Here is a 17296-nt window from a genome sequence, read left to right as displayed (position 1 = left end):
CTAGCGGTTAAACATGAGATATAATTCGTCTTGTGTATATCTAACGGGCGATCTTTGGTCTCATTAATCTATAATTTGTTCCATGGCAAATCGTTTTGGCTGAGGGCAAAGTGAAGTTTCATAATTTTATATATTTAGGCTATTTAACTTGAGCTATAGGCTATTTTAAGCTGACTTATGTTTGACTGAATTGTTTGCTTTATTTATTTTTATTTACTTATACTTTTATACTGGATATCAGATCATTAAAACGGACATTTAACAAAAAGAGTCAGGGTTGTGTAATTTTATTTTAGGCTATATATTTTAAAATATGTATAATATTTTTTATATAAGGTTGCGTTTTACTTCGTGTTGTTATGCAGTGAAGATAATCAATGTACACGTTGCCTGAACCACATTTGTGTGGCCATAATGTGTTTAAGATTTTTTTAAATGAAAAAAGGCAGAGTGTTGTTTTATACCATATTTCGTTTTATTGTTGCCTAAAATATACATAAAGAGATAACCGGAGTAGCCAGAGCGCGCTGAGTGACGCGATCAAGAACGCCGCTGTCCCATTTGCAGAATAACCGGACTTGCGTCCTCTCGTCCTCGGAAGTTCGTTCTCCTAAGTCGAACTTGGCAAGTCTGAACTACCAAGGACGCAAGTCCGAAGTTTGCGTACTTGGTATTGAGAAACGGACATTCTATAGCCTATATATGCCTATAACAGTTAGCTCCAATCAGGGATTATTAATTAAATTCTGATTGGATTGTGTTGGTAATAGGCACTTCCCTAAAGCTAAAAGCTGTTTTGTGGCTCTAACACGTGCTTTCGGCCTTCTGTCTGGTCTGAATGGTCTGCAGAAAACTCTTGAGTTTTGGCACAGACTTGCAGCGTCTAGTACGCAACTGAGTGCTTTTTCGAACGCCTCCATACTTGAAAATCGCGGTAAACAGGAAATGATGGAATATTTACAGCGGGTCAATTCGCACAGGATTAGTCTGGCCTTGGGTCATTTTTCCAGACCTATTTACAGAAGGTAAAAACTTTACTGATATTGTCTGTAATGACCACTGAGATGCACATTCGGACAGGACTAAATTCACGAGAAGCTCTGGTAATGATTACTTTACCCCTCCTCTCCATGTTACACCAGTCCTGTCCGAATAGGGCTTATGGTGAATCAGCATTTATTAAAGACGCAGAGAAAATTACTTTTAAAATACAATAATAATATTCATCCAAATTAATTTACAGTTTAGTATTATCATATGACATTCCCTTCAACCAATGAATCTATTTAGCCATATGCTTAACATTTTTGTCAACAAGAAAGTGAAGGAGACATCAGCACATGTCAGGTCACATGCTGTCAGGGCTTCATTGTGAGTTCCTTTTAGACTAGGAAATACATACAAATTCGATTTAAAGAAATATCATTGTACATCAAAATGTATTTGTTTTCTAAAGTTTTTGGTGATTTTTTTTGTTTTGTTTTGTTTTTAATGCACATTTTGTCAAATCAATAACTCAAATACCAAAACATGTGTGTGTTATGCATATATACAGTCTTTTTAGGGGACACATATTTTCTATGTAGCTGCACTATATGGTTCATTACTGGCCGCCAGTATAATAGCCTTCTTGCCTGTGTTTTAGGCTGATGTTAGTAAGTTTTTATAGAAGACAGATATAGAAAAAACTTTTCCAGAAAGTAGTGATGCCAGTGACGGCAGTGTATCAGAAAATAAGGTCGTAGTAAGAAAGGAAGAAGTTGAAGATCAAGGAGAAAAAGCTACACTGAAAGGAAGAGTCTTGTTGATCTTCACTTGTGCTACAATCACCGCTTTGGAATTCCAAGAAAGAAACAATATTTTTAATGTAATTTGAAACACTGAGACAATGCTTTCCAGGCAGTAATATTGCATCTGAACTTGTGTCAAGCTTTTGATATTTTACATGCAAGTTCCAAATGAAATATAGTAGCACAAGATGAAATGTTAATAATGCGCTCTGATGTTTTTTGAAACACTAAGACCATTTCACTGCTTTACAGATAGTGAAGATATTTCAGACAATTTGCCAAAAATAGTTAACCCTAATACACAAAGTCAGTTATAAATGACGAAACCAAGGGTCGAAGGGCAGATTTTGAAAACTAATTTTGGAAAATTATTTTAATTTTAAAAACATGTCAAATATAATGTCATTTATTTTTTCTAGCAGTGATTTCATAATTAGTCCCTAGGGTTAAAAAACGATCTGATTGGGTGAAGTGAAATGGAGCTGGAATGTGCCCTGAGCTTCTTTAGCTCTGCATTTCTTAAAAACTAATTGCACACTTTAGCCACTTTCCTTTAGACACCAGTCCAGACCTCCAGCTCCAGCCTGTGGTTCTCCGGGAACCCTGAACACCTCGTTTATCTGGTTCAGTGTTTGATGAGGTTGGAGCTGTTGGTCCGCTCACGCCATGTCGTAATTACCGCAACTATTCTGAAATGTAAAAAAGCCTTCGCGTGCTTGAAGAACTTGTAATTACAACGTTTAAACTCCTCATTTTCCGAGAGCTATGGACGCTGTACCGCCGGACACTGTAGATTTAGGGTGTGTTCAACTTGAAGTGGAGCTGTGCAGACCGACCGAGTCCTGCGAGAGCGACTCCAACTCTGCAGGATTGCTCTGTGTGTAACTCACAGCTTAGCCTAGTGTGACGTACATGAGCACTAAGTTACAACTTACGCACTACTAAATATCTTTGACTTGCACCATTAGACTTAGATGAAGCGTAACGTATAACTAAATATTTCGGGAAGCCTCGATCAGGAGTAGCCTAGCGGTTGCACTAAAACAGCAGACCGGCTGACCTGGACCAATAAACTCTTACTTTACCTGACAGACTTCAATCCTTTAGACACACATGATGACGACATTTACACTCGCTAATATGTTAAGAGAGACAACATTATGTGAGTAGATTACTTTGTTAGCTGCTCATCAAGACACACCTGTCCTAAACAACACAACTGTATTGGTCCATATGTGCAAGTCAGATAAAATCAGTCATAATAAATAGTATTTTATGTGTTTTTGAAGGCTGCTAGTAGATCATCAAGGGTATATGTCATATTATGCGACTGCGCATTACTTTACGGAGAGCTTACGACTAGCTACGTTTTGCCTTAAAGGAACACTCCACCGTTTTTTGAAATAGGGCTTATTCACCATCTTTCCTACATTTAGATAGGTGGGCAAATGCATTTTTGTCTCAGTGCATGCATTGTTTTAGTTTGGCAGGGTCGCCGCTAGCTTAGCTTAGCATAATGAATGGAATCCTTTGTTGCCAACTAGCATGTCCTGAGTAAAAGGGATCAATAATTTTTTTTTAAAAACACCCAATTACTTCTTGTGGTCTGCGTATTCACAAATATCCAAAGATCCAGAACCATGCCTCTATGAGCCAGAGTTTCCAGAAGAGGAGCGCATGCTTTGGAAATAGAACGACAGGAGGAGGAGGTTGTGGCGAGTGGGACAAGGTAACTCAAGTAAGGTAACTTACTGCCATCGATGACCAGGCTCAACGTGTCAGATCAAGATGAGCGTGCCTGCAGTTGTCACAGCTACCAAGGATTTCTCGGCGTTGATCCATCCTGCAGTCCTCGACTTTTTTCCCGGTGCGATAAAGTAAACTGGAAAAAACGCCCCACGCCGAATGGACCCAATGGACAGCTGTCCACAGAGTAAGTGATTTTCAATTACCATGTTTGCTGTAACTTCTCAAAATAAACACAATCCAAAAGCGAAGATACTCGGTGCAGGTCACGCCGGTATGTTGACGGATTTCAGGTGCTGCGTGATATCTCTGCGCCCAAGTACGTATGTTCGACGAAGGAAGAAAGGAGTCTGCACGAGAGATCAGCTGCTTGACGACACTTACCAGGAGTTGAGGTCAGTTACGGATGAATGCAGATCGACGCTGAAACAGAAAGATCACCGTTTTTTTCAAACTGTAAATAATGCCAAAATTGTATGGAACAACTAAATCTAAGCCAAGAGGAATTCTAGGTGGACACTTAAACATTCGGAGTCTGATGCCAAAGATGGACCAAGTTCATATTCTTTTGACTGAATCAAATTTAGATTAAATTTGTATGAGTGAAACCTGGCTTCAAGGTATCCCTACAAACATGGTAGATGTCCCGGGCTATGTCTGTTTTAGAAAAGACAGATCATCTGGCAAGGGTGGTGGGGTGTTGATCTATATTAGAGAAACGTTTAAATGTTTAAGAGTTGATCTAAATACAAAAATTGAATGTTTAGCCTTAAAAGTCATACTTTCTCCTCGAATGCAATTTAATATTGTTGTTTTATATAATCCTCCATCACACACTCTTTCTTTTTATGATGATATGAAGGAACTATTGAAAATGTTTGATAATTCTATTGAAACAATATTTTATGGTGATTTTAATATAAATTGGCCAGATAAAAGTGGAAGACAAAAGTTCAAAATATTGATGTCCAAATTTAATTATGATCAGTTGATAAAAAAGCCAACAAGAGTGACCAGAACTAGTAAGACTTTGATAGATCTTATTTTTACTAATAGGGAAGAGCGTATTATAAAAAATTATAATCTACTGACAGGTTTATCAGATCATAATATGGTATTAACAGTAAGGAAACTAACTAAATAACGATTAAAGCAATTCAAAAACCAAAGACCAGATAGAATTAAGTTTGGGATACCGAAATCTATAGGTCAATTTGAAATAGAGATCAACAATGCTGATTGGGATAAAATATCACAGATAAATGAGGGGAACTTGTGTTGCACTTCCTTAACTGAAACTGTAACTAATCTGGTAAACAAATATTATATTCCTTTGAAATGCTCAAGGAAAAATGTATCATTACCATGGTTAAACAGTGATATTCGTAATCTTATGGAAAAAAGAGACCAAGCTTTAAAAACGGCATTATCTTCTAAATTAAATACAGATAACTTAATTTATAAAGGTCTCAGAAACAAAGTAGTACAAGAATTACGGAAGTCAAAAGTATCACATTATACACAAATAATAGAGAGTGCCAAAGGTCAAAGTGCAACCATATGGAAACAATTAAATAATTTAACTAATAAAACTCAAAAGCAGCAAACAATCAAAGAATTACAAATAGATGGAAAAGCAATTGATGATAAAGGTTCTCTAGCATATGAGTTTAATACATATTTTATAAGTTCAGTAAATGAATTGGCTGAACATTTTAAACCAATATCATTAAATAATAAGGTGGAGGATGAGCTACCAAATTCATATTTTAATTAAGGAGATTGAAGAAAATAGAATAACTGAAATTGTAAAGCGTCTACCGAATTCAACAGCAAAAGATGTGTACAATTTAGATATTAATTTGATTAAAAAATATAGCTCCGTGATGATAGCTCCGTTAACTCATTTGACAAATGTATCAATTAGAGACTGTGTTTTCCCGAACACATGGCAAAAAGCTGTAGTTACACCGCTCTTTAAATCAGGGGATCCAAGCCTGATTTCAAATTATCGACCAATATCAATATTGCCGGTTATGTCAAAGGTTTTGGAGAAGGCTGTAGCTGAACAACTAATAAACTATCTAGAGAGTAATAACTTGCTACATAAACATCAGTTTGGTTTTAGTGCCCAGCATTCCACAGAAACAGCTATATGTTATTTCTTGGAAAAAGCTAGATATTCTTTGGATCAGGGACATGTGATGGGAGCAGTATTCATTGACCTAAAAAGGGCTTTTGATACAGTTAACCACACTATTGTTTTATCTAAATTAAGTGCATTTAATTTTAGTAAACATTCGATTGAGTGGTTCACCTCTTATTTAAATCTAAGAGATCAGTGTGTTAAAATTGAGGATACAAAATCATTGTTTATGAGAAACAAAATGGGCTTACCTCAAGGCTCAATCTAGGCCCCTTACTTTTTAGTTTGTTTATAAATGACCTACCATGTTGTTGTCCAGATGTTGAATGTCAGCTTTATGCTGATGACACAGTCATTTATACATCGGCTAAGTCATCTGCCAAGGTTGCTGCAGTTTTAAATGAACAAATGGAAAGAATATCTATATGGCTCCAGGAAAATCATCTTACTCTGAATGTTAAGAAAACTGTCTTTATGTGTTTTTCTAATAGAAAGCAAAAAGAAAAAGTAATAATTCGAGTAAATAATAAAGAAATAGAGGAGGTGGATGAGTTTAACTTTTTACTTCAACTTAAGTTTGACAAACATATAAAAAAAGCTCACAAAAATGGTAAGGATTAATCTAAATAGTTTCAGACTTATTAGAAAATATATTTCAATTGATGCAGCACATCTTTTTATGCATGCAATGATCTTGTCCCGCATTTCATACTGTATTATAGTTTGGACTCAAACAAGTGATTCCTTAATTAAAAAAATTGAAATGTTGTATAATCGACAATAGGTATATGTTAAAGTTTGCAGATGATACTGTGATTGTGAGTCTCCTTGCAAATGAGGAGACATCTCATGGCCCAGTGGTGGAGGATTTTGTCTCTTGGTGTACAAAGTGTAACTTAAATTTAAATATATCGAAGACCAAAGACATGATTATAGACTTCGGAAAATCGGTCATCCCTGTCTCTCCTACTGTCATAAATGGAAGGGATATTGAGTTTGTGGACGAATATCGATATCTGGGCACAATTATTGATAATAAATTAAATTTTAATGCCAACACAGATGCCATTTGTAAAAAGGTTCAGCAGCGTATGTTTTTCTTAAGAAAAATGAACTCTTTTAAAGTATGTTCAGTGTTAATGACACTGTTTTATAGGAGTTTTATCGAATCCGTAATTTCTTATTGTGACATCGTATGGTTTGATTGTATTAGCCTGTCCAATAGAAACAGAATGACTAAGCTGATTAAGACTGCTTCTAAAGTGATTGGAGTTCAACAGATATTGCCTCAGGACATTTTTAAAGAACGAGTTGTTAAAAAAGCTCTTTCGATAGTCAATTGTCCATCACACCCATTACATAAAGAGTTTGTTATTCTTCCATCTGGCCGGAGATATAGAGTAATGGGGGGGGAGAACCAGGAGGTTCAAGAACTCATTCATACCAACTGCTATTTTAATGTTGAACAGTCTGTAATCATGTGTGTTTTTTTTGTTACGAGAGTTTGTTATGTGAGTGTATGTTATGTGAGTGTTTTTTGTGACTTGTAGCACCTGTGCAAAACTAATTTCCTAAGGGATAAAAATAAAACTGAACTAAAATCGAGCTATAAAAATAATGGCCAATTCGATGGCATCACTGCAATGTTTAAAAAAAATTTAATATGCTAAGTTTTATAAATTTAAAAAATCTGTCATATATAAAATTAATTTTTAAATGTTTGCACAATAAGGCACCATCTGTTTTATGTAAATTGATAAAGAGACAGGATGATACAAGTAGAATCACTAGGAGTTCGGCAGGTGGGAATTGTAGGATTACTTTTCGTAGGACTACACAAGGGCAAAGAGCCTTTTCTGTTCAGGGCTCCAAACTCTGGAACCTGTTGCCAATTGAGTTTAAGGCAATATTTGAAATAATGTCTTTTACATTGAAGGTAAAGCGGTGGTTCAAAATAAACCAGAACTGCACGCATTTTTAAATGTAATAATTTTTGTATGTAAAAGTGTAATGTAATGTAACAAATTTTAAATTTATTTTTTAGTTTTTGTTTTGTCTAGAAAAGCCTTTCTAGGGACCTGAGATGCAAATTAGCTTTCGCTATACTCTCTATGTGCAATACATATTTTCCAGCTTTGACTGGGATCATGTTTTTTGTACTGTCCCTATACAAATAAACGTATAAATAATAAAAAAAAAAAAAATAAGTAGCCTGTGCTTCACCCTAATATAGTCCCACGTCAATATCTGCCTAGGAAATCACCTAGTCTTAATCTGCATCGCTATTTGTACTCGTTGTGAATACGCAGGCCACAAGAAGTAATTTGATTTTTGTTGTTGTTGTTTTTTAAATCACTTTTTCTCAGGACATGCTAGCTGGCAATGAAGGATTCCATTCATTATGCTAAGCTAAGCTAGCGGCGATCCTGCCAAACTAAAACAATGCATGCACTGAGACAAAAATGCATTTGCCCACCGATCTAAATGTAGGAAAGACGGTGAATAAGCCCTATTTCAAAAAACGGTGGAGTGTTCCTTTTAAGAACAAATGGTGCAACGGAATAAAGTTAGTAACAAAGTTAGTATCTACTAGTTACCTCTAGTGTGGACTTTACGTTCCAGTTTAAGTAACTTAGGAAGGGCTGGAGCAACCGACCCAGGAGCAGAGTTAGTGACCCCTGTCTTAGAACAGTCGACAACCAATCCCAATTAAGCTTTCAATGGCCAAGACAAGACAGCCAATCACAGTTAATGAGACTTGCCTTAAACACTTCAGCTGATGGCATTATGCTTTACACACTCTCTGATATACATTTTCAAAGTCTCTCCCATTGGGCCGTATAGGCAGGGATGTTGTTGCAAATTATTCCAGTTATACAATTATATTGTTCTTTTATTAATATTGGATTTTAGCTAAAATTTTGTCTGGGAATAGCCTAATTACTTAATTTTATTAGAACAAATCGATTCTATTGAACTGAAAAATAAATAGAGAGATGCTGATAAGTGTAGCCTAATAAATTAAGCCAATAGTTGGTTTGGTCATTTGGTGACTTATCTGCTACCCTAACCTAAATAAGAGATTTAAGAGTTCGGTTCAGTCCGATTCAATCCAAACGATTCATTGAATTGAAATGAATCAATTCGGATCAACATACGTCAACTTTCACTCACGCGCGTACACAGAGCCGAGGCGCGCGATGCGACCGTATGCGCGCGCAGTAGCGTCGCGTTCACGCTTCTGCAATAAAGTGGAAACAGTATTATCTCTCTCTCATTATTGTAAACTAAGAAAGGTGAACCCTCTGGTGTCGGTCGCTGGTCGCCGGCTGTGGACTGGTGTGGATGTGACGCGAGAATGGGCGAATTCCGCTGGATTTGACTAACTGTGGAAATGGATCCCACATTCTCACTGGGAGACAAAGGTGCGAGTCAAACTATCAAACATCATTCACATAGCTGTCATCTGCACATTTATTTAACATATGCCTCTTATTTTCCCCCTTCTTCATGTCATTCTATTGCTTGTATGGACTCTTGACATCACTTGTTGATCGATCATGACAGATTCCGCATTGACATCCGGCGCTAATTCAGTGATTCTTGCAGATCAATAAAGCTCATATTTCCTCATGAACCCGCTGTCGGTGGAGAGATGACACTGTTGTGTGCTGTATAAACCCACAGTAGTTCATGTTCACACCATCTGACTGCAGTAAAAGGGTGTCGGCTCACACACATTCAACTTCATCTCTCGCATTATATGGTCACCTGACTGCCCTTGCAATGAAACCTAGGTGAACAATGGACTCCACCTAAATATATGTAAAATATGAGAGGAATTAGATTAATGGATATTTGATCAGGTCATCTTATTTCATAACATTTAATTAGTCTGAACATCATCATTATGAATCTTCACACTTTCACAATAATGTGTGTGTTCTTCTGTTGATTACATTATATTGATCACTTTCAGATTATCTTGTAAACTTGTTTTCATGTAAACTGCAGTTGAACTCAATATCTCTACACACACATCAGTAATCTGGACAGATGAACATGTTCTCTGCGGTTCTGAGATGCAGTGACTTCTGTGTTACTCTGTACTGAAGTGAATTTCTCTCTCTCTCTCTCTCTCTCTCTCTCTCTCTCTCTCTCTCTCTCTCTCTCACTCTCTCTCTCTCTCTCTCTCTCTCTCTCTCTCTCTCTCTCTCTCTCTCTCTTACCGCAGTAAGATCTGCATTCATTTGCCCCTTCCAAGGCAACTTTAATCCATTAAATTAATATCCATTAAGTATGACATATTTCTCTTGTACTAAATGTTATATTAATGTAGACTATTAATTTTGTGAACATTTAGAACATTAGAAATCAGCAAACTCCAAACTCCCACCGACTGCCACCATCAGGGCAGGAGTACACTCAAGGTCGTTACTCTACAGACAACACCAATCCATGTCCTGACCTGCGCTATTTAAAGTAAAATAGGATATTTACCATATGACTGACAGGTTCAGTTCCCGATCCTAGAAGGTGGGGGAGAGCATCTATCAGGATAAATATAAAAAACTTCAAAAAGGAGGCATTTTAATGACAGCAAGCCTGGATAGTTCATGTGTAGTATTTGAGTATAGAGGTGGATAGTTATTTTGCTGTGAGCTGCCTCTAAGAAACTCCTGTGGCGCCGTCGTAAAGTTGCCGTGACACAGTGCGTCGAGCTTGGCCTTTCTGACTCGGATGGGTGACACGGTGATGAAGATGCTCTACCGGGGGCCTCCCACGTCCCTCAACTGACCAGCCCAATCCTGCCTTCCCCGAAGAGGACATCTTCGTGGGCAAACTCCCATTCGTCGATGATCCGGCTGGTTTCGGCGACGATGACGATGCAGGCCTTCTGGGGGTCTCAGAGGACGAGCAGGCCATCTCACCCTCGGGCGCTCCCCAGGCTAACGCCCCCGCGGCCTTACCCCAGTCCATTCTCCTGGACGTGTGTGAGCGAGTGGCCGCTCGCTTCAACAATGATGTGACTGGCCCCACGGACCAGGAAAGGGATATTGTCGACGGGAAACTGCTTGGACCCCCTCCTGGCCCGAGGAAACAACTCTTCCCCGTCCTGCCTGTGTGCGCGAAGCACATGAGGCACAACTGGAGCGATCCGCTCGATCTCAAACACGGTCTTGCGGGCCTTGAGGTAAAGGACATGGCAGCTCTCATCATGGGTGATCCCCCGCGATCGAGCCCTTCATTGCCAAGCACATTTACCCTGCCCAGGGCGGGCTGCTCGCTCCCCCGAAGCCGGTCTTGCCCAACAAAATGGATCGCTTTTCTGCCTCAGTTCACCAGGCTTAACCTGTCGGGTCTCCCTGACAGTGAGAAGAGGCGCATCCTGGGCGCGAGTCAGTTTGTGCCAACTGTTTCGGCTCCCGAGTGGGTGACACATTCAATAATGCAGGGCTACAGACTGCAGTTTGTGATAAAAACCCCGCATTTCAACGGCATTCTCTCTTCACACACGGAGGAATGGAGAATGAAGAAGTCTACTTTAAAATATAATTCTTTTGAAGGAAAAATTCGATTCGTTTAGAATTTTCTAAACTCGTTAATTCATCTAAATCGACAACGTGCATGTTAGACCCTATACCGACTAAGCTGCTGAAAGAGATGCTTCCAGATGTCATAGATCCTCTTCTTAATATAATTAATTCGTCTTTGTCTCTAGGATACGTACCAAAAACCTTTAAGCTAGCTATGATTAAACCGCTTGTTAAAAAAAAACACAACTTGATCCTACAAAATTAGTCAATTACAGGCCGATCTCGAATCTGCCTTTTCTGCCAAATTTATTAGAAAAAGCAGTATCCTCACAACTGTGTTCCTTTCTTGAAAGAAATGATATCTGCGAGGATTTTCAGTCCGGATTTAGACCGTACCATAGTACCGAGACAGCTCTCGTTAGAGTCACAAATTATTTGCTCTTATCATCCGATCGTGGTTGTGTCTCTCTATTAGTATTACTTGATCTTAGTGCTGCATTTGACACCATTGACCACAACATCCTTTTAAATAGACTCGAACATTATGTTGGCATTAGTGGAATTGCACTAGCATGGTTTAAATCATACTTATCTGACCGTTATCAGTTTGTAGCAGTAAATGAAGAGATGTCTTATCAATCACAAGTTCAGTATGGCGTACCACAAGGCTCAGTACTAGGACCGCTGCTGTTCACTCTGTACATGCTACCATTAGGAGATATCATTAGGAAACATGGAATTAGCTTTCACTGTTATGCCGACGATACTCAGCTGTATATTTCTTCAAAACCTAACGAAACCTACCAATTCACAAAATTAACGGAATGCATAGTTGATATAAAAAATTGGATGACGAGTAATTTCCTACTACTAAATTCTGAAAATACTGAGATTCTAATTATTGGACAAAAAACTTCCACACGTAATAATCTAGAGTACTGTCTAACACTTGATGGCTGCTCTGTTAAGTCTTCGTCGTCGGTTAGGAACCTGGGTGTGCTCTTTGATACCAATCTTTCATTTGAAAGTCATGTGTCTAGTGTCTGTAAAACTGCATTTTTCCATCTTAAAATATATATATATAAATTACGCCATATGCTTTCAATGACAAATGCGGAGCAATTAGTTAATGCGTTCATGACCTTAGATTATTGTAATGCTCTACTGGGTGGTTGCCCTGCATGCTTAATAAACAAACTACAGCTAGTTCAAAACGCAGCAGCTCGAGTTCTTACCAGAACCAGGAAGTATGACCATATTAGCCCCGTTCTGTCAACACTGCATTGGCTGCCTATTAAACATCGTATAAATTTTAAAATATTGCTGATTACTTACAAAGCACTAAATGGTTTAGCTCCGCAGTACTTGAGCGAGCTCTTAACGCATTATAGTCCTTCACGTCTACTGCGATCTCAAAATTCCGGCCAGTTAATAATACCTAGAATATCAAAATCGACTGCTGGCGGTAGATCCTTTTCCTATTTAGCTCCAAAACTCTGGAACAGTCTTCCTAACATTGTCCGGGAAGCAGACACACTCTGTCAGTTCAAATCTAGATTAAAGACACATCTCTTCGGCCTAGCATTCACATAACACATTATAGACTTCTATAACTCAGTGTTAGGCTGCATAGATTAGGTCAGCCGGAACTGGGAACACTTCCCATATATCCTTATGTACTCGTTACATCATAAGAAGAATGGCATCTACGCTAATTTTAGAGTCTTTGTTTATCCCGAGGTTTTCCCGCAGCCTGCCGGATCCAGGCCGTATTCAGGTCTGACGAAGGACCTTCGCCTGGACCCGATGACAACGCAGTGCTGAAGTGCCAACTAGCCTCTCCCTATGGAGGATCCCTTTACCACTCTACAGATAAAGTGTTGTCGGGATCATTTCGGTTTCGCGATAAAATTCTGTATAAAAATGAAGGCCAGACAAGTAGTTTATTAAGGCTTGGTTTGTAGAGAATTACAAACATGCGCACATATATTCAAACGCACATAACTATAGAATTAATTCTTGATGCGCTGAATAATGAGAAATTTACACTTCTTCCTTTTGGGCTCTCACTCAACCCAAGGATTTTGACATGCATAAACGATTGGCTTTTTATACCCGAATCGAAGGAGAAAGTATTGCAGCACATCACATCTCTCGGGTTCAGGGTGAATGTGAACAAAAGCAATGCTTGCTAAGTTTTCCAGTACTTAGATGTGTAAAAACAGTCGCAGAGACCTTAGCAGATTACCTTCAGACAAATGTTTACTCAAATCATCTAACTGTTATTAGTGGCGCAATAACTTCACAAATGACTCAAGACTGATGTATCCACTTTGGGTCAAATCTGCTTGGACTTGATAGTTATTTGAGGCTATATTGTGTAATCTACCGTTTAAGAACGTTTAAAGGTAAAAGAAGCGTACCTCATAGATGTGCTGATTGAGTGTGTGTGTGTGTGTGTGTGTGTGTGTGTGTGTGTGTGTGTGTGTGTGTGTGTGTGTGTGTGTGTGTGTGTGTGTGTGTGTGTGTGTGTGTGTGTGTGTGTGTGTGTGTGTGTGTGTGTGTGTGTGTGTGTGTGTGTGTGTGTGTGTGTGTGTGTGTGTGTGTGTGTGTGTGTGTGTGTGTGTGTGTGTGTGTGTGTGTGTGTGTGTGTGTGTGTGTGTGTGTGTGTGTGTGTGTAGATGAGGTCCGTGTGAAGGATGTGGGCCGCGTGAGGATGCGTGAGCGTCTGCTGTGGGACGAGCCGCTGCAGATCTCCTGGCTGATGGAGGCCGAGCCGTTCACCTCCTCGCTGCAGACGGCGGGTCCTGCGGCCGGCGTGACCCTGGAGCAGAAGACCACCTTCGCCTTCGTCATCCTCCTCTTCGTCTTCCTCTGCATGCTGATCGTGCGCTGCTTCCGAATCCTGCTGGACCCGTACCGCAGCATGCCCACCTCCACATGGGCCGACGGGCTGGACGGCCTCGAGAAGGGACAGTTTGATAACACACTGGCTTAGAAGACACACACACACACACACACACACACACACACAAACAACCTTTCTGCTGAACATCCTAAAGTCATTCACAAACACATGAAGAAATACATCAAGAAAACAGTAATTCTGCATTTGAGCAGCTCCACCACAAGCTTGTGAAGATGAACACACACTGCTCACTGCCATCCACATATACAATGTTGTTTCAGAAAGTCGTGTGCAGTGCTTTACTACAGACTGAATGGATGTTGAGCTCTTTGGGACACAGGGTAGCCCTCTTTTATATATCCTCCCCAAACCCTCTGTTCCTCATATCTGTGCTGTCGTAACTGCCAAGGACAAATCTCGAGAAGAGAAGCTCTTTCTACACCGTTTATAAGCACTTCATAAACACCTCTGACGCTTTTGTCAAAATAGCCTTAAAAACGTGCCCTGTACACACAGTCGGAGTGACATGTTTCTCCACCGCAGTGCTTCCGGCTCATCCGGGGCAGTTTCAGACAGATTTAGGTGAAAGTGAGGCTAGGCTGTTAGATGAGCGGTCGATGCGTTGTGTAAAATCTTCACAGGATCTGACCATTTGAAACCTCATAATTCATGGTAGTAAGCGCAGGATTTGTCAGCCTTCCAGCACAACAAACACTCTGATCTTAGATCTCGTCTATATCTGTATTCATAGGCTGTAGTTTCCTGAGCCTTACATGCGAAGCTGCCATCAGCAGGAGCATCGTGATGTGAAGCGTCTCGAGTCTCGACCCGTTGAGTCAAACGCTGATCTTGATGAATGTGTGAACCGAGAACACTGTCTATCATTGTTCATCTCATTGATGATTGTGATGGTTTTTGTTGTACCTGCTGTCACTGTGAACGAGCCGAAAGCTTTAGAGCACTTAGTAAAGAACGCTTTATCATGTCATAATAAAGATGTAACGATCCGAAGCGGCTCACTTGTGTTTGTGAGACTGCAGTATTGGAGTGAACCGGCGGTGTTCAATGTTCCCCTGTTGATCTCTCCATGATACGCAGCACTAAACACTGTGTGTGAGTGTAATGTGTTGGACAGGACAGTGTGTGGTTTAGACCTTCACACCTCATGTCTGCAGTAAGAGGAGGAATACATGTATGAGCACCAGTATATTCAAACAGAAAATTGTTCAGAATTATAATGCTTTGTTTTAATGGTGTCATTAAACACATTTGTGTTCCCACCCCATCTATGTTTCAGAGAGATGAGTAATACAACGTTTCCAATGCAAGTATGAAGATGGCGTTTCCTTCTGTAATATCAGCAGTGTTTGTACAACATCGCCAAGATTATTCAAAATACATATTTCTATTGTACAAGCTTTGAGTCATACTAATAGTGATCCTACACAAACATTATCATTTCTTCAAGTTTTAAAAAAGAAGTTTAAAGAGTCACAACGCTGGCTTGTTTATGGTTCAGACGCTGAGATATAGATCGCTAAATTCATCTTGTGATTCCTCTTAATCAGTGGTTCCCGACGGTCCCCGGAGCCGCTCAGTGCTGCTCATATGATATATTTGACACATCTTTCAAGTCTTGGGGTTTCTTCAGCTCTAGACATTCTCCCTAATCAAAGGTGGATTTTATTTGAAACTTTACTTCTTTTCTCAAGATTATGGAGAACTGTTTTATTTCTACAGGTAACAGTGACATCTGACTAAGTGTACGTTTATTATTACTTTATTATTGTAGAGATGGAACATTATCAACATGTGAGATGTTTCTCATGGAATGAAGCTATAAATGCTCTCATTTTTATCAACATTAGTGTTTGTTTGTGGTTTCAAGAAATTGTGTGTGTGTGTGTGTGTGTGTGTGTGTGTGTGTGTGTGTGTGTGTGTGTGTGTGTGTGTGTGTGTGTGTGTGTGTGTGTGTGTGTGTGTGTGTGTGTGTGTGTGTGTGTGTGTGTGTGTGTGTGTGTGTGTGTGTGTGTGTGTGTGTGTAACCCAACAGAGGGCAGCATCAGTCCTCCAGATCCAGGTCAACACACACACAGAGGCAGGGCTTCTCAAACTCTCTTCTTATGGTTCGGTTATGTTAGTCCAATAAAATTCATGTTCTATTTTCTTTTGATTCTCAGACAGTTTGGGGGTTAATGGAACAGCAGTGTTTCCCATCTCCAGTCCCGGGGACCCGCTGCCTCCCAGAAGGATTCAGACGTCTCGATATTCAACACAGAAGCTGATGAGATGAATCAGGCGTTTTAATCAGTGAGACGTTCTGTGAGGAAAGACAGCAATGTTGTAATATTTAGTTTGTTCATATGAACATTTATTTGCATATTTTGCACATCCACTTTTATTAAACAACAACTTGGATGCCTTTAATTTTTAATTCCAAACATTTTGGAGAATGAGTGGATGGGTTCAGGGTCCATGGGCATTATGAAGCAAAAGTGAGGCTTTTTAAAGCTTCTTTAACCAACAATTAATGAATGAAGGATTTAATTTGAAATCAACAACTCATACACTTACAAATTATTATTAAGTTGCAAAAATAGGAATATATATAGAAGTTATACATTTACTGTATACCTTACATTTACTTTAAAACAGAACATGTTTGTGTATTATCATAACAGTGTCATGAATTCAGAGTTGGAGAGGATGAATGTCGTCTTGATTTCTTGATGAAGTAAACTTGCAACGCAGGAAAGAAGTGGTGAGGCACACAAACACATGAGGAAACACTTAGCTTGGGTGAATACAGTCTTTGTTTTGCTGCACAGAGCATGAAGATGAACAGATCAATGGAGCAGATTGAGAAGTAGAGCCCATGCAGTAAACATGGGACCAGAGGATCGTGTAACACGGTCATATCTCAGCGGACGTCTGAGGGAGGGCACTGACCTGGCCAGAACAAGTGTGTGAGTGTGTACATGGGTAAATATTGTCATTGATGAGAGAGTCAAGTTAAGTCAGGTAAGCATTATTTTTATAGCACATAATACAATACAAATTGTTTCAAAGCAGCTTCACAATAATAAACTGGAAAGTAACAGATTCAATCATGCAAACTTCATCAAGTATTAAACAAGCTCAAATTCTGTTGTTAAGCAAGACAATAGCG

General features: G+C 39.3%; 1 protein-coding gene across 2 annotated transcripts; it reads left to right on the top strand.

Moving 5' to 3' along the window:
* The first annotated feature begins 980 nt into the window (after window positions 1-980).
* On the top strand, window positions 981-15743 carry ctxn3 (cortexin 3). 2 transcript variants are annotated; one of them, XM_079600447.1, is made up of 3 exons: window positions 981-1025; window positions 8975-9107; window positions 13901-15743. In XM_079600447.1, exons 2-3 carry the CDS (start codon window positions 9077-9079, stop codon window positions 14215-14217), a joined length of 348 nt encoding a protein of 115 aa, XP_079456573.1. In that variant the 5' UTR covers window positions 981-1025; window positions 8975-9076; the 3' UTR covers window positions 14218-15743. The 2 variants fall into 2 exon arrangements, with proteins under 2 accessions (XP_079456573.1, XP_079456574.1); XM_079600448.1 differs by lacking the exon at window positions 981-1025 and adding an exon at window positions 3875-3931.
* Window positions 15744-17296: the final 1553 nt, after the last annotated feature.

The sequence above is a fragment of the Phoxinus phoxinus genome (assembly GCF_949152265.1).
Source record: "Phoxinus phoxinus genome assembly, chromosome: 23".
Taxonomy (NCBI): Eukaryota; Metazoa; Chordata; class Actinopteri; order Cypriniformes; family Leuciscidae; genus Phoxinus; species Phoxinus phoxinus.
The sequence above is the reverse complement of the archived record's forward strand: the minus strand, read 5'-3'. Positions and strand labels throughout refer to the sequence as shown.

Bases quoted from the DNA above. Each gene is read 5' to 3' on its own strand.
- ctxn3 (XM_079600447.1), top strand. From the start codon at position 9,077: ATGGATCCCACATTCTCACTGGGAGACAAAG. The intron at 9,108-13,900 runs GTGCGAGTCAAA...GTGTGTGTGTAG, and splicing joins ATTCTCACTGGGAGACAAAG to ATGAGGTCCGTGTGAAGGAT.